Genomic DNA, 20,274 nt, shown 5'->3' with positions numbered 1-20,274 from the left:
TCTGTTTCCTTTTCGTGATTTGACATACAACTTTCAGTGATATTATCAGCTAAATATTATTCTAACGTTCATCGCACTTCTTACATCGAGGTCTCCATACCTAACTGTTGCCAAAATCTTCTATCCGCACCTCGATTAGAGGAACAAGTAAAGTTACCGACCTAAGCTGGTATGCTTTTGGCTTCAAAACGATCGTAAACTGGCATTGCTCTTCGATTAGGTATCATCCTTCTCAATCTCAATCGTTTACAGCCCTAGCTCTCACCTGGAACTTCATCTCTGCTCTTTATTTTCATTTCATGTTGTTTGTCGTTTAGGAGTCTACGCGCGTGCCTTACCGTAATTTTCCGATGCATTCCCAGATCTGGTCGTTGTTCCTTTTCAGTCCGTCGCTTTTCTACATCTGAACGACGATTTTCAGATGTTCCAGGCACTTCCTGTTTGGGTTGACGACGTAGAAGGCATGGTTTCCAGATTACTGGATTCAGTCAGAAGGATCCTAAACGGTTGTTGAAAACTTTTCATTTGTGCTGTATCGTCGTCACATGTCTAATTGAATAAAATACTTGTAGCTGCATCATAATAAGTCCTAATCTCATATAGGACGCCATGTCCGTTAAGAAGTAATGCAGATCTGTATGTACAAAATCCCGATCGTAATTTTCTTCTAGCAACATGTTAAGATGTAATCTTGGTTTCGTGAGAGACCCTTGTAGTCAATTTTTTCACGAACTCCTGCCCATGGTACTGTTATTGAACCTGTCTATTTTGTTTGTGACTGGATCTCAATTATATTTTCAATTCGCAAGAATTTCTGGGAAACATTGGGCACTTTATGAAGTTCAGACGTCGGATATGTATCATGGAGATCCGCGATGTTCCGCACGATGTTGAGACTAAACCTGAAGATGGGACGACGGATCGTAAGTATTTGTAAAACAGGTTTGCTAGAGACTATTTTGACATGTATGTATAACGAACGCGTCGGAAGAAGGGACGGCTTAGGTGTAAACTTGTTTTATACTAGACGGATGTCCTAAACCGGTTGTATGGATCCTACAGAGTGGTATGTCCATGATAAGTATTTATTTGACGAGTTTGGTTTAGCTCAGTTGTTTGTTGTACTTTACATTTCTTGAATATCTTGTCACGTTCAATTCTGGGATGATGTCGTATTTATTTATGAGATTCTTCTCAACTTAAAGCAATTCCAATTGATATATAAATGGGTTAATATTTGACAATTAAGACAATTGAGAGGATTGTTCTTTTTTATGTCTCATATTTTGGTATTACCAGTCTCACTCCAGTAGTACGAAATAATACCAATAATACCAATAATACCAATAATACCAACTACAATGCAAATGTCTATCGCTAAATTCGCTGCTTTATTAGCCGTTGCTGCTTCTGCCAGTGCCCTAACCACCGAACAACAAATTCAAGAAATGGAAATTCTACTAACTGATGTCGGTGCTAATTTAAATGATTACGTTGGTTTAGTTGGTCAAATGGACATCCCAGATGCCTTATTCGACATTTACGGTGAAATGTTAACCGCCACTGATGACTCTTACACCACTTTATTAGCTCAATTGGATATGAGCCAAATCTCCACGATGATGACCGCTTTACCATGGTACTCTTCCAGATTATTACCATTAGTCTCAACCTTCAATGACGTTGCTGCTGCTGCCGCCACTTCCAGCACCGCTGCCGCTGCCACCACATCCTCTTCTGTCGCTGCTGAAACCACATCTTCTTCTGTCGCCGCTGTTACCACATCCTCTTCTGTCGCCGCTGCTACCACATCTTCTTCTTCTGCCGCTGAAACTACTTCTACCTCTGCCGCTGCCGAAACCACTTCATCTGCCGCTGCTGCCAAGACTACCGTTGCTGCTGTCTCGCAAATCACTGACGGTCAAATTCAAGCTACCACTACTGCCACCATCCACGTCCAAACTGACAACGGTGCTACTAGAAACGCTGCTGGTTTAGGTGCTGTTGCCTTCGCCGCTGCTATGTTATTATAAGTTCGAAGAACTTCAATATTCTAACAAACTCAATTACTAATACCCAACCCTTTATTGAATTTATAAACTTTATTTATTTACACAATTTTGATAGACTAACACAATATAAACCTGAATATGGTTTTTTAAGATAAAATTAATCGTACAGATATTCAATTTTGGGTACTTCCTTTTAAGTACATTGATGATGATACATAGTGGTCAAAGTGGAGATAACCATTGAAAATAGATGACTGCACAGTAATGAAAAAAAAATCTCTAATTACCATTGAAACTTGAAATAGTTAATGCATTTCCACTGTAATGACAAAAACTTATTTAAGGTCACACACGTATATACATATATATAGTCATACATTTTGTTCATATTAGAAACTCTTAATTGTTCCTATACTCGAACCATAATATGAGATGGTAAGATATTGGTACTAGTTCATTACTGATATTCTTAACAGTTTGATAGACATTGAGTTCAGAAAAGCAGTGTGAAGTTTCTAGAAAAAATTAACTGTTCAAGACTTTGTGCAAACTATAACCCAACATTCAATAGTGTAATTGTAGAAAGCAAAAATAATAAGACCATGGTATAAATATATATTGTGTCGGTAGTGTAGTAGAGTGTACTGTAATGCCTCAAAGATAAAAAAACAAAAAGAATTCGGAAAACGAACTGTACATTCAGTAGAACTACAGATAGTCCACTTTAAAAACCGAACTTGTTATCCCGATTTATTCTAATTAAGCCTAATTGAAAATTCTTGTATCCTCTTTAAGATACATTCTGATTATAAAATTCTCTACTTACGATTCCTAATTGGGAGATCCTACATCTGTTTATTTAAAATAAACAAAAACAACCCAAAGAGGTAAACTGATTTCCGTTTTAGGTCTAGTATAAACTTTTTCGTTGAGAACGACACGCCAACAGGGTTCTAGCATGTGTGAATATTACCGCATTCGGATATGTGACAAAAATTACAGGCATCTACATTGATAAATCTGCGTGGAAGAAAAAATTTGTTGATTCGGTTTTGTGCGCGCTCTTCTGCAAGCCGTCGAAGAAAAAGAAAAAAAAATAACAAAAACAAATCAACATTTCGTTGTTGTTCAGATCTTTCAATTCCTATAACGGATATGCACTAGTTCCATTTTTTCTAAGTAGAAGCGACTAAGTGAATATCGAAACTAAACTTGGACACATATACAGATAAATCAATCAATGCATAGAAGAAGGTGGAAAACAACAAACAATAGCAATAACAAACAAATAACTAGAAAGTGGAATATTATATATAGATATCCGAAAGATTGCACATCTCCAAACTTTCAAAACCTTTATTGGTTGTTAGCTTCATGAAAGATCATTTTCATATATTATATATTAATCATATTTTGATAGTTACCTTTTCTCTTACTCTATATTATAATACATATATAACACTTGTTTTTATCAAAGTACATTCACACTCCTTTTTCTTTTCCAAAAAGCCACAAGCAAGCAAACTTTAAGTCGTTCACTAGAAATTTTACTCACCCCAATTCAATCTTTAACTTTAATTTTTATTTTCAACCTAAACAATGCAATTCTCTAAATTATCAACCATTTTAGCCTTATCTGCTGCTACTTTTGCCAGAGCTGATGACTTAACTACCACTTCCACTTCAGTCATAACCGTTTATGAAACCATCACCAAAGATGCTACTTCCACCACCTTCACCACCACCACTCCAGTTACTACCATCGTAGCTGCCAGTGTTGAAGTTCTTTCTGTCGAATCTTCTTCTTCTTCTTCTTCGACTACTGTTGAACCAGTTACCTCTTCGACTACTGTTGAACCAGTTACCTCTTCGACTACTGTTGAACTAACCACCTCTTCGACTACTGTCGAGCCAACCACCTCTTCGACTACTGTTGAACCAGTTACCTCATCCACCGTCATTGAATCATCTTCTTTTACTGAAGCTACTTCCTTTACTTCTGCTTACGCTGACTTACAAGCCTTTGGTTTCTACAACTCTTCTTCTACTTACGACAACTCCACTACCAGCAGTTACTCTAATGAAACCACCACTTTGACTCAATTATCTACGGAATTAGCCACTATCACTTCCTGTTCTAATAATGCCTGTGATGCTAAGACTACCTCCGCAAGCTCTTCTTCTTCTGTTGAATCCACCACTTATGTCACCGAAACTAACATCATATCTACTACTTTAACTACCTTGCAAATGTCTCATACCTCATCATCATCTGCAGCTGCTGAAACTTCTGTTGCTAGTGTTCTTGTTGCTGAAAATGCTGGTTTCAAATTGACTGCTGTCAGCGCTGGTTCCTTACTTACTGCTATTGCCGCGTTATTATTATAAGTTCCAATTCTAATGTTTCCTGTTACCTAATACCAATTCGGAATCATTTCATCTTTACTAAAATTTTAGTTCGTTCGATATATTTATTCTAAAAGTCCGACCATCAACGACTTTCGTTCCATATAAATATCGGTAAAGAATTTTTCTTTATATGCATCTGCTCTAAAAAAGACTTTATTTCAATCTAGAACCAATTTATTATATACAATATACGTATTTTTCTTTATATATTCTAGGACATATAAAAATTGGTTAAAAGTGTAATATTATATTATTATTAAATATTTATTCAATAATAAATAAAACTCAAATATTATGCTTCAATAGCTAAACTGACTTTTAAAATGTAAATTATATGTATTTCAATAAAATAAACAAAATATCACTAAAGTCATATATTATTTAGTTACTAACTGTGAAAAATCACAATGATGTCAAAATTTAGATTAAAGAAACCTTACTCGAAGTTGGCATCATTAGATTCTACTGATTCTGGAATAGAGAGAACGTCATCATGATCCGAATCCATAGCTGATTCACCACCATTTATATTAGGTAAAGGTGGTGGAGCCGCTATAACATCAGGTAATGACACACTAACTTGGGGAAGTGGTGGAGCAATTGGAATTGGTGCACTTTTTTCAGTAGAAATTGATGGAGGAGGTGGAATCATTGCAACAGGAACTTCTACATTTGATTGATTTGGAATTGGTGGAGCAACTGGAATTGGTGCACTTGTTTCAGTAGAAATTGATGGAGGAGGTGGAGCAATTGAAACAGGAACTTCTACATTTAATTGATTTGGAATAGTTGGGGCAACTGGAGCTGGAACAACTGGAGCAGCAGCCTTAGCTGCATTTTCATCATCTGACCAACCGTCATCATCATCATCTAAACCTCTTTGCAATCTCCTTTGGACTTCGGCAGCATTGGCATCAAATTGGCTAGATTCAGTTTTTTCAGATTTGAAGTACTGTTTCTTTGGCTCAGCAGTCTGTTGAGAGATATTTTGCTGATGTGTCGCTAAAGTATCTTGGATAGGTTGAGGGCTATTATAAGTTGGCACGGAAACAGCTGATATTGGTGTTTCATCAACTGATACATTTACATTCTCAGATTCTCGTTCTTCCTTTAATTGTTGGCGTAATTGAGCCAATTTCTTTTCTTTTTCATATTTTTTCTGTTCTTTTAAGCTATCAAGTTCTTGTTGCAATCTCTTTTCTTCCTCATCATCACTTTCTTCTTCAGATTTGTTAAATGGAGATGCAGTATCATTCTGAGATATAGTCATGTTTGAATGATCTTTAACAAAGTTTTGAATATTAGATCCAGGTTGGCTTAATCTTAGTTCTGCAAGTTTTTGCTCCATCTTTTTATTAGCTTGTTCTTGTAAATATGATGTATCTTCTTTTGAGCTATTTAATTCAGTTGAGTTAACCTGCGTTTTATTTTTCAATTCTTTGATGAAATTAGTGACTTCACTTTCAAGACCAACACCAAATTCCCATCTTTCAAATTGAGCAGGACTGGCACCTATTGTTCCGCCGCTGACGGTTGACATCATGGATGAAAATATTTCTGATATGGATCTCCTGATATCAGAAATAATATTTTTGTTTTTGACATTCTCTGCTCTTATATTAGAAATTGCTTCATTATATCTAGACTCTTCTTCTTCAATAGAAGGTGACACATCGGCACCTTTACCAGTCAATGAAGCCATTCTAGATTTTAATAACGCCTTGCTCTTCGCTTTTTTCCTATCTTCTTCTGTTATTTCACCATTTTTACCAGAGGCAACGATCACTGATGGATTTTGAATGTTGTAAAGAGAAATTTTTGCACTACTAATACTATTTTCAATTTCAGAAATTTGATCAAACAATACTGGTAATTTTGTCAAGATCATATCGATACGTTCATTAATATCAGCAGGCGTATCACTGTTTATGGATTCAACAATGGCAGGGATATCTCTAATCTTATTCTGTAAAGACTGAATGATTCTTAAATCTGATTGTTGGCTTTGCGATGATTGATTTAATAATTGGCGACTTTTTGAAATTTCTATTTCCAATTGAGATCTTCTTTCACGAATTAAGTGTTGCAATTTTGTAGCCTTATCATCGCTAGTGTTAGCAGTTGGCAACTTTGCAGAATTTTGATCTGTTGGAGCTGTTTGTGCTTCAGCATTATTTTGCTCAACAGCCGGAGTAACAGCATTAAATGTTTTTCTACGGTTTCTGAAGCTTGGCAGACTATTTTCCTCATCATTATTTTTGTAGCTTAAACCATTTATACCTGAAGTTGAATTCTTATTAGAAGCACCAGGAGCAGTCTTTAATTGATTTTTAACATTGTCTAAAATCTTGTTACTTGATGGTACCAAACTTGGAGGTAAACTATTTGGGATGACTTTACCATTTAATTTGTTGTAGACTAAATGCATACCAAGAGCAAATTCTTGCTTGTTTAATTGGCCTGAGTTGTTAATATCACATAAATTCCATATTTGTTCCAAGTCACTCCTGTTCAAACCTGATTTTCTGAAAATTTCGACTGCTGTTGGAGCATCCAATAATCCTTTCTTTTGTACGTCATAAGTTTCAAATATTTTATAAAACAAAGATTTTTCTTCTGGTGTAATAGTTTCTTGTTCTGGCTGATTCAAGTTGTTAATAAAATTGGAGTGGGTATAAATTTCATTATTACCCATACCAGTTTTCTGAGCAGTTAATGGCAAGGTAGCTTGAAAATTGGAAGGCGGCAAGAAACCAGTTGGTTGAGACTGTAAGAATGGTTGTCCAACTGCACCGAAATTACCTGTGGTATTTTGAGAAATTCCAGGAACCATAGATCCAGTAGTTTGAGGCTGTATTTGTCGCGTGCCCATGTTAGAGGTAAAACCACCGGTAACTTGATTTTGCAAAGGAGCACCAAAAGAAGTGTGAGGCATAAAACCAGTCAATTGAGGTTGCAAAGCGCCACCAGTTGCCTGCATTGGCATACCGAAAGAGGTTTGGGGCATGAAACCAGTTGACTGAGGTTGTAAAGTGCCACCTGTTACTTGCATTGGCATGCCAAATGAAGTTGGCGGAATCATACCAGTACTCTGAGGTTGTAATTGGAAGTTTTGAGACAAACCCATTAAATTGTCAAACGGTGTTGATTGTTTATCGTTAGTATTAACAATATGACTATTGATTACATCAATAAAATGTTCAACTTCATTTTTAGTTTTACTACTCAATTCATAAGGAATAGAATCACCTTTCAATACTTGATTAACCAAATACATTGCTAAAGTAAATTCGGGGAATAATAGTTCACCAGCCTTATTTGTATCTGCAAGAGTCCAGATACGAGCCAATTTAGAAGGTTCTAAACCTGATTTGGTTAAAATGTTTCTACATTTTTCACCGGAAATGGTATTTGATCCCTTTGGGACTTGACTTCTAAATAATGTTTCAAATTTGGCTTGATCTTGGGCTGTAATAAAAGATAATCTGACAGCCGGGATGTTCAAGTCATTATTGATACCGTTGTTTGCAAATGAATTAACGAATCCAGTAGCAGTAGGTCTTAAAGGTTCCAATGGAGCAGCATTTTGTTGCACATAAAAGCCTGTTTGCTGTGGCTGCAAAGGCTGAGTTGGCATTGGAGATTGCTGAAACATACCTGTACCTTGAGATTGCAAAGGCTGTTGAAACATACCTGTACCTTGAGATTGCAATGGTTGTTGAAACATACCTGTACTTTGAGGTTGCAATGGTTGTTGAAACATACCAGTACTTTGAGGTTGCAGTGGTTGCAGTGGTTGAGGTTGATTCATGGATTGAATCCCATTTGGCATAGTTGCCGAGGTTGCGTTAGTCATCTGACCTTGTAGAGGTGCTTGGCTTTGAGATTGAAAATCCTGAACGGGCGTATTGAAACCCATGTTCATATTTTCATTTTGGGAAGCTGATAACGCCAAGTTCAATGGCGTTGAGCCAACTTGATTAAAATGTTGACTCATCTTAGGATTGGTGACTTGTTGCATTGGTTGATTTTGAAAGTTATACGAAAAGCCACCAAGTTGCTGCTGTTGTAAAGATGACATGGAAGATGCTTGTTGTTGGACACCAGGAACTTGCATATAATTGTTGCTAGGAGTACCAGAACTCATAAGGCCGTTACCAAACTGAGACTGCTGCTGAGGTTGCTGAGGCTGCTGAAACATATTGTTATCAAAACTTTGCTGGTTCTGTAATTGAGGTTGTGAGCCGGAATTGAAATTGTTATAAGCACCATTATTCAATTGCTGCTGCTGCTGCTGCTGCTGCTGCTGCTGTGGATTAAAGTAGCTATTACCTTGTGGCTGCATTCCACCTTGTTTGTAGGAATTGAACATGGTCTTAGCTTAACTTCTTGAATTTTTCCACTCTATACAGTTCAGTTACCTTAGCTTTATCTTCTTAAACTAAAGAAGAGAATCACCAAGTAACAATGGACCTTTAAATTTGAATTGAAAGAATTTGAAAATTATTGTATTTATATATATAATACATAAATTAGCATATTATAGTTTTAATGAATTATATAGTAAGTTTTCGTCAAAAATTTATGCTGAAAAAAGTGATATCTAGTAGATTCGTCAGACAATTCCTTTGTGCTTTTGTCTTATTAAAAATGAATTAATTTTTTTAATATTCGCGAGAAAATGATAATAAAATTTAAAGAAACGAAATGCATACAAAGACCCCTATTCACTGACACAACACCGGGTAATAAAAAATAAATTGTGACGCCAGTACAGAAGAGTATTTTAAATCTGTAACATGACACACTAGTCTTTATTCTATAATTGAAACTACTAACCATAAACTGTAACTGTTAATTACATTTTGTATATAACATGTTTTGAGTGGTTCTAATAAAAAATGTTCTTAATTTGTTTCGCATTTTGACCTTAAAAATTAACTATGTGTTAAGCTTAATGCAAAACTCCTGCGATAAATAACAAAAACAAAATAATTCCTTTAATTTAATTCCTTTATTTTAATTCTATAACTAGTTATATAAAACTTCGATTTTTCATCAAAGATACGTAGCAATGTATAATATATATACATGAAAATTCGAATAAATTTATTCCGTAAATTTTAGTATAAAATAATTTCTATATTTTCCATTGAGCTTATAATAACATGGCAGCGGCGAAGGCAACAGCACCTAAACCAGCAACGTTTCTAGCGGCACCGTTTTCGAGTTGTTCGTTAATAGTGGCACCAGTAGTAGCTTGAATTTGACCGTCAGTGATTTGCGAGACAGCAGCAACGGTAGTCTTGGCAGCAGCGGCAGATGAAGTGGTTTCGGCAGCGGCAGAGGTAGAAGTAGTTTCAGCGGCAGAAGAAGAAGATGTGGTAGCAGCGGCGACAGAAGAGGATGTGGTAACAGCGGCGACAGAAGAAGATGTGGTTTCAGCAGCGACAGAAGAGGATGTGGTGGCAGCGGCAGCGGTGCTGGAAGTGGCGGCAGCAGCAGCAACGTCATTGAAGGTTGAGACTAATGGTAATAATCTGGAAGAGTACCATGGTAAAGCGGTCATCATCGTGGAGATTTGGCTCATATCCAATTGAGCTAATAAAGTGGTGTAAGAGTCATCAGTGGCGGTTAACATTTCACCGTAAATGTCGAATAAGGCATCTGGGATGTCCATTTGACCAACTAAACCAACGTAATCATTTAAATTAGCACCGACATCAGTTAGTAGAATTTCCATTTCTTGAATTTGTTGTTCGGTGGTTAGGGCACTGGCAGAAGCAGCAACGGCTAATAAAGCAGCGAATTTAGCGATAGACATTTGCATTGTAGTTGGTATTATTGGTATTATTGGTATTATTTCGTACTACTGGAGTGAGACTGGTAATACCAAAATATGAGACATAAAAAAGAACAATCCTCTCAATTGTCTTAATTGTCAAATATTAACCCATTTATATATCAATTGGAATTGTTTTAAGTTGAGAAGAATCTCATAAACAAATACAACATCATCCCAGAATTGAACATGACAAGAAACACAAACAACAATAACATCAACAACAAAAACAACATCAAATCTATCAAATTAAATAAACATCGCGAACATGCCACTCTGCAATATATAGTAGAGGTATAGCACATTCGTTTGGCCTGAAACATGGTTACACTAACTTAATGTTCTTTCTGACGTGTTTTTATTGTCTGCACATGCAAAATTAGTCTCTCACAGATCCAATAAACGTATCCTCGAACTGTAAACGACTTGTGGTGCTGTCTTCAGATTTAATCCAACACCAGGAACATGCTTTGGAACTTAACGAAGCATTTCCTATTACTAAGTTAATAAAATTCTAAAAATTTCGTAGAATTCCGTGCATATTGGAAACAATGAAGCGATTCGTTTGCAAAGTAAATACAACAATGGCCTATTATAATACCACGATCGTATAGTGTCATGGTGCTAGATGGAATGGTGATCTATATTTGCAGCTTTCATATTTAGTTCAATCCAATGGGTATGGTACCCTAGGTGAGGCTAGAACTTATTCTATGAACTTGCAAATTTTTTCGTTACAAGTATATAGAACATTGGTACAGTAATTATGCAAAGTTTTCAACAACCGTTTAGGATCCTTCTGACTAAATCCAGTAATCTGGAAACCATGCCTTCTACGTCGTCAACCCAAACAGGAAGTGCCTGGAACATCTGAAAATCGTCGTTCAGATGTAGAAAAGCGACGGACTGAAAAGGAACAACGACCAGATCTGGGAATGCATCGGAAAATTACGGTAAGGCACGCGCGTAGACTCCTAAACGACAAACAACATGAAATGAAAATAAAGAGCAGAGATGAAGTTCCAGGTGAGAGCTAGGGCTGTAAACGATTGAGATTGAGAAGGATGATACCTAATCGAAGAGCAATGCCAGTTTACGATCGTTTTGAAGCCAAAAGCATACCAGCTTAGGTCGGTAACTTTACTTGTTCCTCTAATCGAGGTGCGGATAGAAGATTTTGGCAACAGTTAGGTATGGAGACCTCGATGTAAGAAGTGCGATGAACGTTAGAATAATATTTAGCTGATAATATCACTGAAAGTTGTATGTCAAATCACGAAAAGGAAACAGATTAAAATTTCTGAGTTCTGCTATTATCATAAGTGTGTTTTATCAAAGTCTAGTTTGGGTTTGGATGTCAACAATTCAGTGTTGGTATATTGGCTAATATTAAAAAATTATTGTAAACTATACGATGTGACAACAACGTCTTTGAATGAGTATTATTGTTATCTCTAGGTTTTGGCTTTGGTGTTGTATTAAAATCTAGATTTCCGTTGAGATAATAATTTATATATAAGTATTACCAAATATTATTCTGAGAGTTCCGTTCTTCTTAAATACACTTATAAAGGTCTCCACTTTAAGGTTTATTAATTCGTCTTTCTGTATATTCTATTTGAAAATAACCAACACAACCAAAACATCGACTACAAAATGAAGTTATCTAACATTGCCTTATTAAGTGCCGCCGCTGCCACCGCTTCCGCTTATGACCACAAATCTGCTGCTATTGTTGAGTTAGAAGTTTACATGACTGATATCGTGAACAACATGGACCAATATCTTGCTATGCAAGAAGCTAACCCCGGTCAAGCTTTCCCATCTGAAATTATGTCTGCATACATTCAAATAGCTATTGGCAACACTATCAGTTACACTTCATTCTTTTCCACCATTGATGAAAGCGAAGTCGAGTTTATGATGACCGGTGTATCTTGGTATTCTGCCAGATTAGCTCCATCCGTTTCTGCTGCTCTTCTTGAAGCTGGTATTGACACTAACGATGAAAATGTTGCTACCACCTCATCTGCAGTCACTCCAGCTGCTTCCTCCACCGTTGCATCTTCCACCATTGTATCTTCCTCTGCTGTTGCATCTTCCTCCGCTTCTTCTTCTTCTGCCGTAGCTTCTTCCACTGTTTCTGGTGACATGACTGTAAGCCAAGTTACCGTCACTGAAACTTCCACTGATTCAGCTACCGTTCAAGAAACCGTTACTCTATGTTCAAGTTCTCCCTCTTCCGCAGAAGCTTCTTCTGTTGCGGGCCATTACGCTGAAGCTTCTTCTGTTGCCGGCTCTTCCGCTAGAGCTTCTTCTGTTGCCGGTTTTTCCTCTGAAGCTTCTTCTGCTGCCTCTTCGACTTCCTCTTCTTCTGCTGCCTCTTCGACTTCCTCTTCGACTTCCTCTTCTTCTGCTGCCTCTTCGACTTCCTCTTCTTCTGCTGCCTCTTCGACTTCCTCTTCTTCTGCTGCTGCCGCCTCTGCTAACGAAGCTGGTGCCACTGTTGTCACTCTTACCGATCTTTCTACTACATTAGCTACTATTACTAGCTGCGATGACCATGCTTGTACCGAGATTGTTAAGAACCAAACTATCACCAGCACCATCCACAGAACTGTCAAAGAGACTGTTGTTGTTCCATGTGAAACCACTTCCACCACAAACCCAGGTGAAACCACAGCTTCTCCAGTCACCCTATACAGCACCATTACCGACGGCGCCACCACCACTTTAATCACTATTACCAGTTGTGAAGATAACAAATGTTCTGAAGTTGTATCTACCAAGGCCGTTAACGCCAACGCTGACAACAAGGCCTCTGCTACCACTTTAGCTCAAGTTTCCAGCATTTCTTCTGAAGGTTCTGGTGCTCACAGCTCCAGTCCAATTGTTCTAGAAAACACCAACGGTGCTTTCAAATACGGTGTCAGCTTCGGTTCCATCATTGTTGCTTTAGTTGCTTTATTATAAGTGACTCGAATTGCTTCAGTTTTCCTTTACGAACAACACTTTTCACAAATGACCCTTTCTCAATATAGAAAGAAAGTATTATAGATTTTATAGATAAATTTAATATACATTATTATAGATAAACTCCTTTTCTATATATACGACTTTGTCCCTTTTTCTTGTTCGCGTTTTCTTCTTTTACCGCCAAGATTTAGCCGCCAAAGTCGATGAAGGAAAAGTGAGAATGGAATATGATAAAGGACGAGAGCGTTGCGTAACTTGGTAGTGGTAGAGAATAGCGATCTATCTGTCTATACACACTTGCAACTCTCGAGTGATTAATATCGAAAAACTATATTGATTTTTTATTATCCTATAGTATAAATATATTTATAAATACATGGGTATACTATCTGTTGCTAGTAATGGAGGAAAATATTTACTTGTGAGTGTTATTTTTTATTTTTTATTTTTGTGGGGTGATATTTGATTGGGTTGGCTCTACGTTTAGATCAACATAGCAGCTACAGCAGCTAAACCAGCACCAACGCTGACACCGACGGCGTTACCAGCGTTTGAGGTGGAAGAAGCGCTAGAAGAAGCGCTGGAGGAAGAAGATGCAGAAGAAGCTCTAGAGGAAGAGGCAGAAGAGGCTTCGGATGAGGCAGAAGAGGTTTCGGATGAGGAAGCAGCAGAAGCAGAAGAAAGTCTAGAAGAAACAGCAGCGGAAATAGAAGAAAGTCTAGAAGAAACAGAAGAAGATCTGGAGGAAGCAGCAGCAGAAACAGAAGAAGCTCTGGAAGAAGCAGCAGATACGGCTGAGGACACAGCAGAAGCAGACGAGGAGGAGGAGCTAGAGCTGGAAGCGGAGGAGGAAGCGGCAGAAGCAGAGGAAGCACCTGAAACAGCACCGGAAGCAGCGGCTTGAATGGATTCAAATCCACTTTCCAATCTGGAAGAGTACCATGGCAATTGCGTAACCAAGGATTGCACTTCAGTTGGATTGATTTGAGTGAAAAGAGTAGTGTAAGCACTGTCAGTAGCGGTGGCGTAAACACCGTACAAAGCTAATAAATCAGCTGGTAAAGTGATTTGACCGTTAGCAATCAATGATAAATATTCTTGTTGGTTAGAAGTGATATCGTTAACCAATAATTGAATCTCTGCCAGTTGAGCACTGTTGGTGTCAGCAGCGACAAGAGAGATTAGAGCAGATAATAGTAAATATTTGATGCCAGCCATTGCGATGTGTATAGGTGTGAGTACAGTTGTGAGTGTATGGAGTATATCTTTAACAATTAAACGTATAATAAATAGCAGAGTAAAATTAGGTATGAAACTAAGAGGTCCAATTGAGTTCCAAAAACGTAGAACGAAACTAAGCTAGTTTATATAGTATTTGAAATATATATGGAAGAGTGTATCTAGCGATTAGATGACCATGGGGTGACCTCTCTATCCATCTTTCTATCTATCCTAAGTGCGACTGTTTTAGTATGGCAAGTGACAGTGCTAGTAGTAGAAATACACATTTAAGAGTTCGAGAATCCAACAGTTGAAGATTTACCTTCACAATTGAGAACACCACGCAACAGTCAGTTTCTGAAACTAAGCCGCCCATGCATGCCACTTGACAGCCGCAACCAGTTTGGAGAGACGGATAGCCCAACAGCCCTACTTCGCCTAACCTCTGCGCCCGCGACAGCAAACAAAAAAAGAAACTGTTTTTCGGGAAACACTGATCCAACAGAAAAAATTAACAAAAAGTGCGGGAAAATCGATCCGAAAAACATGACCAGAACTCTGATTTTCCCACTTTGCCACTCTCTGTCTCTGTGTCTCCAATTTTGTCGGTGGCGTGAGAATAAGACGTGACAAACAGCAAACAGGGAACAACCCATGGAGCGCAAGTTCGGCAAAACCCAACTACAACGCTAGATTCTATCTCTTCTCTGGGTGCGAGTGTGTGAGTGTCCAATTACTTGGGTGTTGGACAATGTTTTATTATGTGGTCGTGCGTGCGTGCGTGCGGGGAGGGGGGCAGGACACAAAAATAAAAGACACACAAAAAAAACTGTTGGAACTAGAATACTACTGCCACTACTTACTTACTTATTTACTCTACTCATCTGCAATCCACTTTATGCCAACCAGACTTCTGGTGATCATCCAACAATGATGAACTGAGAGTCTGAAGTGATAGATCGGTGTAACATGGTTCACTTCTAATGTGCGCTTTCAGTTTCTTGGCACTGTGTGTGTGTGCGTGTGTGTCATCTATTGTTCATGGCTTGCTGGCTCTGAATCTAGGATCTCGTGTTGCATTTGGGTCTCGATCTCTTCTTCAAGGTCTTTTTCTAAGGATTCGGTAGGAGCCAATTGGTCACGGTCTTGAATACTGTCAGTCTCGATCTCGGTCTCGGTCCCATTATCATTATTATCAACGTTTGGTCCATCTGATTCATTTAGTTCATCTACTTCAAGTGGTTGTGGCGGTGGCGATGGTGTGGTGTCTGTCACTGTGGCCGTGTCAGCCGGTTCACCAAATGTAAATCTCCACATGGGGATTATCTCAATATCATTTTTATGGATATCAACGTTAATCTTCTCGATGCTTGCAACTGCTTTTGGTAATTTACGTCCTCTTGGTCCTTTCGCTCTGCGTGTCACACTTGTGACAACACTTGCTGTCACTCCTTCCGATGTCGATGAGGGTGGTTGCAGTTTCTTCGCTAATGAGTCCGGAATGCCCCCCATTGGCATCATGCCCGGTAATGCAAATAAGCCAGTCAATTGCTGTGCTTTTGATCCAATACTACTAGTACCGTTGTTCGTTTTTGTTGTTGGGTCTGTTGTTTGTCCATTGAGATTCTCTTGACTAGTATTGGTGGCAACGCCACGGCTAGACGATTGTATGTTTTGCATTTGTTGTTCTTCAATCATCTTTTGAAATGCAGCTATGCGACTAGAAGGTTTCTTAGGAACTGGTGGGGGAGGCGCCGAGCTTTTCTTTTTTTGTACTGGACGTTCGCTAGGAACTATTGGTGTTTCTTCGTTCGCGTTCTCATTCACCTCATTGTTAACTTTAACAGGCCTCTTAGGAATGGTGGGTTCTTCAGTCTTATTCTCTGTTGTTGGAGCATCATTAGCATTCTCGTTGTCTTCAACTTTAGAAGGTCTCTTAGGAATAATCGGCTCTTCAGGCTCAACGGACGCGGTTTCTTTTTCTAGTGCCTCGGCAGTCGCGCCATTAGAGTCACTAGCAACCTTTTTTGGTCTCTTTGGAACTATTGGCTCTTCTTCATTGCTTTCATTCTCGATGCCAATCTCAGGTTCAGTAGTCACCTTTTCTAGTTCATTGGAAACAATAGTGCCTTCGACACTAGCAACGGTCTCCTCAGTCCCATTGCTATCGGATTCTTTAACTTCGGTCCTAACTTTAGAAGGTCTCTTAGGCACAAGTGGCTCTTCTAATGTAACTGATTCTTCTGTTTCCACTGCTTCTATCTCTTCCTCCGGCTCGCCCTCTTCTTTTACTTCTTCTTCTTTTATCTCCTCTTCCTCTGCTCCAACCTGAGTCGCTAGCTGCCCCTGTAAATTAGGTTGAACGATCGCTTGTATTTCATCCAATTGCTCATTCGTGCTATCGATCAGATCATTCAATTCTTGAGTGGTCGAGGTCCTGATTGGTCTCCTGGCAGGGATGTTTGGCAGAGTAACATCTTGTTTAGTTCCAATAATATCTACCTCTGTCTTGGATTTCCCCATCGCTCTCGCTCTAGCTATCTCTTGGTCGACATTCTCTTCTTGGCTTGCAATTGGAATTTCCGATGCTGTTTGTCTTCTGGTTGGTCTCTTTGGCACCACAGGTATATCTTCTGACATGTTTTTAAAGGGTTCCCAGTTAATACTCTCCCTTTCTCTCAGTTAATACTCTCCCTTTCTCTTTGAGGTAACAAGGTTTACTCAAAAATCAATCTAACCTTCTTAAATGTATCCTTTTATTGATAAATTTGAATCTCTATCCTTTTTTTATTTGTATATATCTATATATACATATTTTTTCTTTGTACTTATTCGTTCTCGCGTTTATTCCTTGCCTCTTTTTTTTTACCTGAAAATAAAGTACCAACAAGTTCGTATAAAATAATATATTCTTAATTATAACACTCTATTAACAAATGCAATGTACCATCTAGCACAATCAGTTGGAATGATATAGTCTTTTATTTATTAATAATATACTTACCAGAGCGGATGCAAAGCATCTAACCAAATCTAGTGTAGTTCTAGGAACAATCACAACTAGATAGGGATGTTAGATTCGCTATTGACGGAGATTTTGAACCGGTGAATATAACTTTCGTAATATACATATAATATCACATATGGTTCGTAGTCCTCTATTTTATTTCCTGGCATATACCTATAATCCATACCTAATATGTTCCTGAAAGGTAAATGCAAATCGTCAGTCATACAGTAATACCTATTGCTGTATCCATCTCTCAATATTGTTTCCAGTATGCAGTAAAAATTGGTTCGATCCATCGTCCTTGGATCTTGAACCTCCCAACCCATTATATATTCCTGTCTAAAAGAGTACAAGCCTTTAAATTCAGTAAGCCTCAATATAGAAATCAGCCCCGCAGATGATGCTACTGCTACTGCATTGACCTCCTTCAAATGTACCACGTACTTAATGCCATGGATGGCTTGAAATATCTCTTTGTATTCACAAAATGACATATCACTTATTGGAAATATATCATCAGTTGTAAAAGAAGTTATAATTAGAGGGTGCAATTTGGTTAAATATATTTTATTCTTGGTAGTGACTAGAAGGAAATCATCGTCGTATTCTTTCAATTCGTATCCTCTTAAAGAAATTAAAGATTTTTCTTTATCTATAAGCTCGAATAATAGTTTCTTAACTTTCTTTGCATGGCTATCTATTTGAATTTCTTTCTGAGAGTTTTTGTTCTTTATGAGTTCATTTGGTAAGCGTGTCGTAATATCAATATGATTTTCATCATCAGAGCTTTCATACCAATCATTTGATATGTACAATAATTGACTAGGCTTATTGTTTTCATATTTATTATCCTCAATCATTTCTTGACATAATTTCAATTTTTGAGAACGACCTAAATTTGCTTCAGCATTTCCATCAGTAAAGGTGAAAGCATATTCAAGTAAATAATTAGACTCTGTTTTTCCATTACCATTTCTATTATTATCATCTAACTTCTCGTTTGAAATAATCCATTTTTCAAATGTTTGATTGAAGTTACTGCCAAAATCAAACTTAGAGTAATCCATAAACGGATGATAATGACAAAGTGACTGTATTCTTGTTGAATATTTCACTTTATCATCCCAGGTTAAACTATTATCATAATTGTAGTCATAGTACTCGCTTAATGGATCATATGTCAATGCTATCTCAGGTTTTAAAGTACCCTCTATTATCGAATTGTCATCATCAAAACAAGTATACCGTAATTTTATATCAGAATCAATGTAATCTGTTCTTCTATGTGATATATTTGACAAAGGAACCGATATTTGCGTGGTTAAAGTACCGATTCCTAAGTCATCTGATACAAGGACACTTTCTGGTACAAGACCAAATAAAGTACTATCTTGATAAATAGAACTTATAATAGATTTTTTATAATTGTTTTGATAATTTAGAGTTAAAAATTCAAATTTTGATACCTTCAAAAAATCAGTTCTTTTTAGATTAATAATATTCCAACAATATTCATCAAACAATTGGTAATCATGTATATTGCACACTATTTTATTAAAATCTTTATCTAGTTTTATTTTCATTGTAGCAACGTTACCAAAAATTGATGCAAATACTAATAGGATATTACCATTAGAGTCAACCTGCTCAGGGAGAAATTTAAGAGACGGAATATTATGACCACATAAGATTTCTTGAACATTAATTTTTCTAGATTTAGAGTACTCGACACTAGGTCTATAGTTTCTCTTTAATTTCTCAAATGGAATTGAAAAAATCGTAATACCTGGTTTATTATGCCCAATAGCTATAAATGCCATTCCATCAGATAAATTATCAAAAATATCGATACTCCAACAACTCTCACTTACTTTGAATATCCATATATTTAAATTTTCTGGTTTTATATCAGATGAGAAATTGCATAGCTTATTTGATTTGTTATTAATGTTAGTTTGTTCTAATATATCTTGAATACTAATGATGAATGCATGTGATAATTCAGTGGTCACACACAGAACATCAATATCCATTAATTTTGAGATTTTCATAAATGTTATATGTTCATTCAATTCATTGTCAATATCCATGTCAATATCTAAATCTAACTCATCGTTCCTTTTCATTGGAGCATATCGAGACATCCCTAAAGAAGAGTAAAGCTCATTAAAATTATTTGATTGATAAAATTTATTTAAATCAATGGTAGTTGAAATATGTTTTCCATCGGTTAATTCATCTATATTGTGTATTGAAATTTTTCCTTTGATTGCAGTAAAACACCAGTTTTTATAACAACAAAAGGTATTGCCATAAACGTTTATTATATCGAGTGCACCAGGCATTTCTGAAATATCATTTTCTAAGTCTTCAACCAATAATCTTTCATTTGGAGGCAATAATAACATTGCGGGATCCTGAATTCTTGATTTACAAAGAACAGGTTCTCTATTAACCTTCTCTCTTTTCACTCTCTTAATAAATTCATCATACAATTCGTTATTATTTGCTTTAAAATTGGAAGATACTGAAAGGTTTGCTAAATTATTTTGATATTCCATTGCAGAAGCTACAGTCAAATCACTGAATTCAGTCTTCACATCTCTAACATCTTTCATATATAACACATCATATATTTTTTTCAATTCTTCGATTTCATTTGGAATATCTTCTCTACCACCAGCACCATTTTCAGAAACGGGTGAACCAATGCAATTTACGTTTTTAACTCTTCTAGTGAACAGCCATTTTTGGAACAAATCAGAATCAAAGTTCATTTAGAAATAAATATTTACAAACATGAA

General features: G+C 37.0%; 8 protein-coding genes across 8 annotated transcripts; 3 read left to right on the top strand and 5 right to left on the bottom strand.

Annotated features, from left to right (window-relative positions):
• Positions 1-1,361: 1,361 nt before the first annotated feature.
• On the top strand, positions 1,362-2,033 carry TPHA0I02190 (SRP1/TIP1 family protein; the record flags this gene model as incomplete). Its single annotated transcript, XM_003687109.1, has 1 exon — positions 1,362-2,033. One exon carries the CDS (start codon positions 1,362-1,364, stop codon positions 2,031-2,033), a length of 672 nt encoding a protein of 223 aa, XP_003687157.1.
• A 1,578-nt stretch (positions 2,034-3,611) lies between these two features.
• TPHA0I02180 (uncharacterized protein) lies at positions 3,612-4,400 on the top strand (the record flags this gene model as incomplete). Its single annotated transcript, XM_003687108.1, has 1 exon — positions 3,612-4,400. The coding sequence occupies one exon, from the start codon at positions 3,612-3,614 to the stop codon at positions 4,398-4,400; it is 789 nt and encodes a 262-aa protein (XP_003687156.1).
• A 457-nt stretch (positions 4,401-4,857) lies between these two features.
• PAN1 (actin cytoskeleton-regulatory complex protein PAN1) lies at positions 4,858-8,793 on the bottom strand (the record flags this gene model as incomplete). The annotated part of the gene is made up of 1 exon (XM_003687107.1): positions 4,858-8,793. One exon carries the CDS (start codon positions 8,791-8,793, stop codon positions 4,858-4,860), a length of 3,936 nt encoding a protein of 1,311 aa, XP_003687155.1.
• Positions 8,794-9,579: 786 nt separating this feature from the next.
• On the bottom strand, positions 9,580-10,251 carry TPHA0I02160 (SRP1/TIP1 family protein; the record flags this gene model as incomplete). The annotated part of the gene is made up of 1 exon (XM_003687106.1): positions 9,580-10,251. The coding sequence occupies one exon, from the start codon at positions 10,249-10,251 to the stop codon at positions 9,580-9,582; it is 672 nt and encodes a 223-aa protein (XP_003687154.1).
• A 1,668-nt stretch (positions 10,252-11,919) lies between these two features.
• Positions 11,920-13,236, top strand: TPHA0I02150 (SRP1/TIP1 family protein; the record flags this gene model as incomplete). Its single annotated transcript, XM_003687105.1, has 1 exon — positions 11,920-13,236. One exon carries the CDS (start codon positions 11,920-11,922, stop codon positions 13,234-13,236), a length of 1,317 nt encoding a protein of 438 aa, XP_003687153.1.
• Positions 13,237-13,722: 486 nt separating this feature from the next.
• TPHA0I02140 (SRP1/TIP1 family protein) lies at positions 13,723-14,457 on the bottom strand (the record flags this gene model as incomplete). Its single annotated transcript, XM_003687104.1, has 1 exon — positions 13,723-14,457. One exon carries the CDS (start codon positions 14,455-14,457, stop codon positions 13,723-13,725), a length of 735 nt encoding a protein of 244 aa, XP_003687152.1.
• A 1,035-nt stretch (positions 14,458-15,492) lies between these two features.
• AIM21 (Aim21p) lies at positions 15,493-17,100 on the bottom strand (the record flags this gene model as incomplete). The annotated part of the gene is made up of 1 exon (XM_003687103.1): positions 15,493-17,100. One exon carries the CDS (start codon positions 17,098-17,100, stop codon positions 15,493-15,495), a length of 1,608 nt encoding a protein of 535 aa, XP_003687151.1.
• Positions 17,101-17,520: 420 nt separating this feature from the next.
• CRT10 (Crt10p) lies at positions 17,521-20,247 on the bottom strand (the record flags this gene model as incomplete). The annotated part of the gene is made up of 1 exon (XM_003687102.1): positions 17,521-20,247. The coding sequence occupies one exon, from the start codon at positions 20,245-20,247 to the stop codon at positions 17,521-17,523; it is 2,727 nt and encodes a 908-aa protein (XP_003687150.1).
• Between the last annotated feature and the right edge of the window lie 27 nt (positions 20,248-20,274).

The sequence above is a fragment of the Tetrapisispora phaffii genome, chromosome 9, assembly GCF_000236905.1.
Source record: "Tetrapisispora phaffii CBS 4417 chromosome 9, complete genome".
Taxonomy (NCBI): Eukaryota; Fungi; Ascomycota; class Saccharomycetes; order Saccharomycetales; family Saccharomycetaceae; genus Tetrapisispora; species Tetrapisispora phaffii.
The sequence above is the reverse complement of the archived record's forward strand: the minus strand, read 5'-3'. Positions and strand labels throughout refer to the sequence as shown.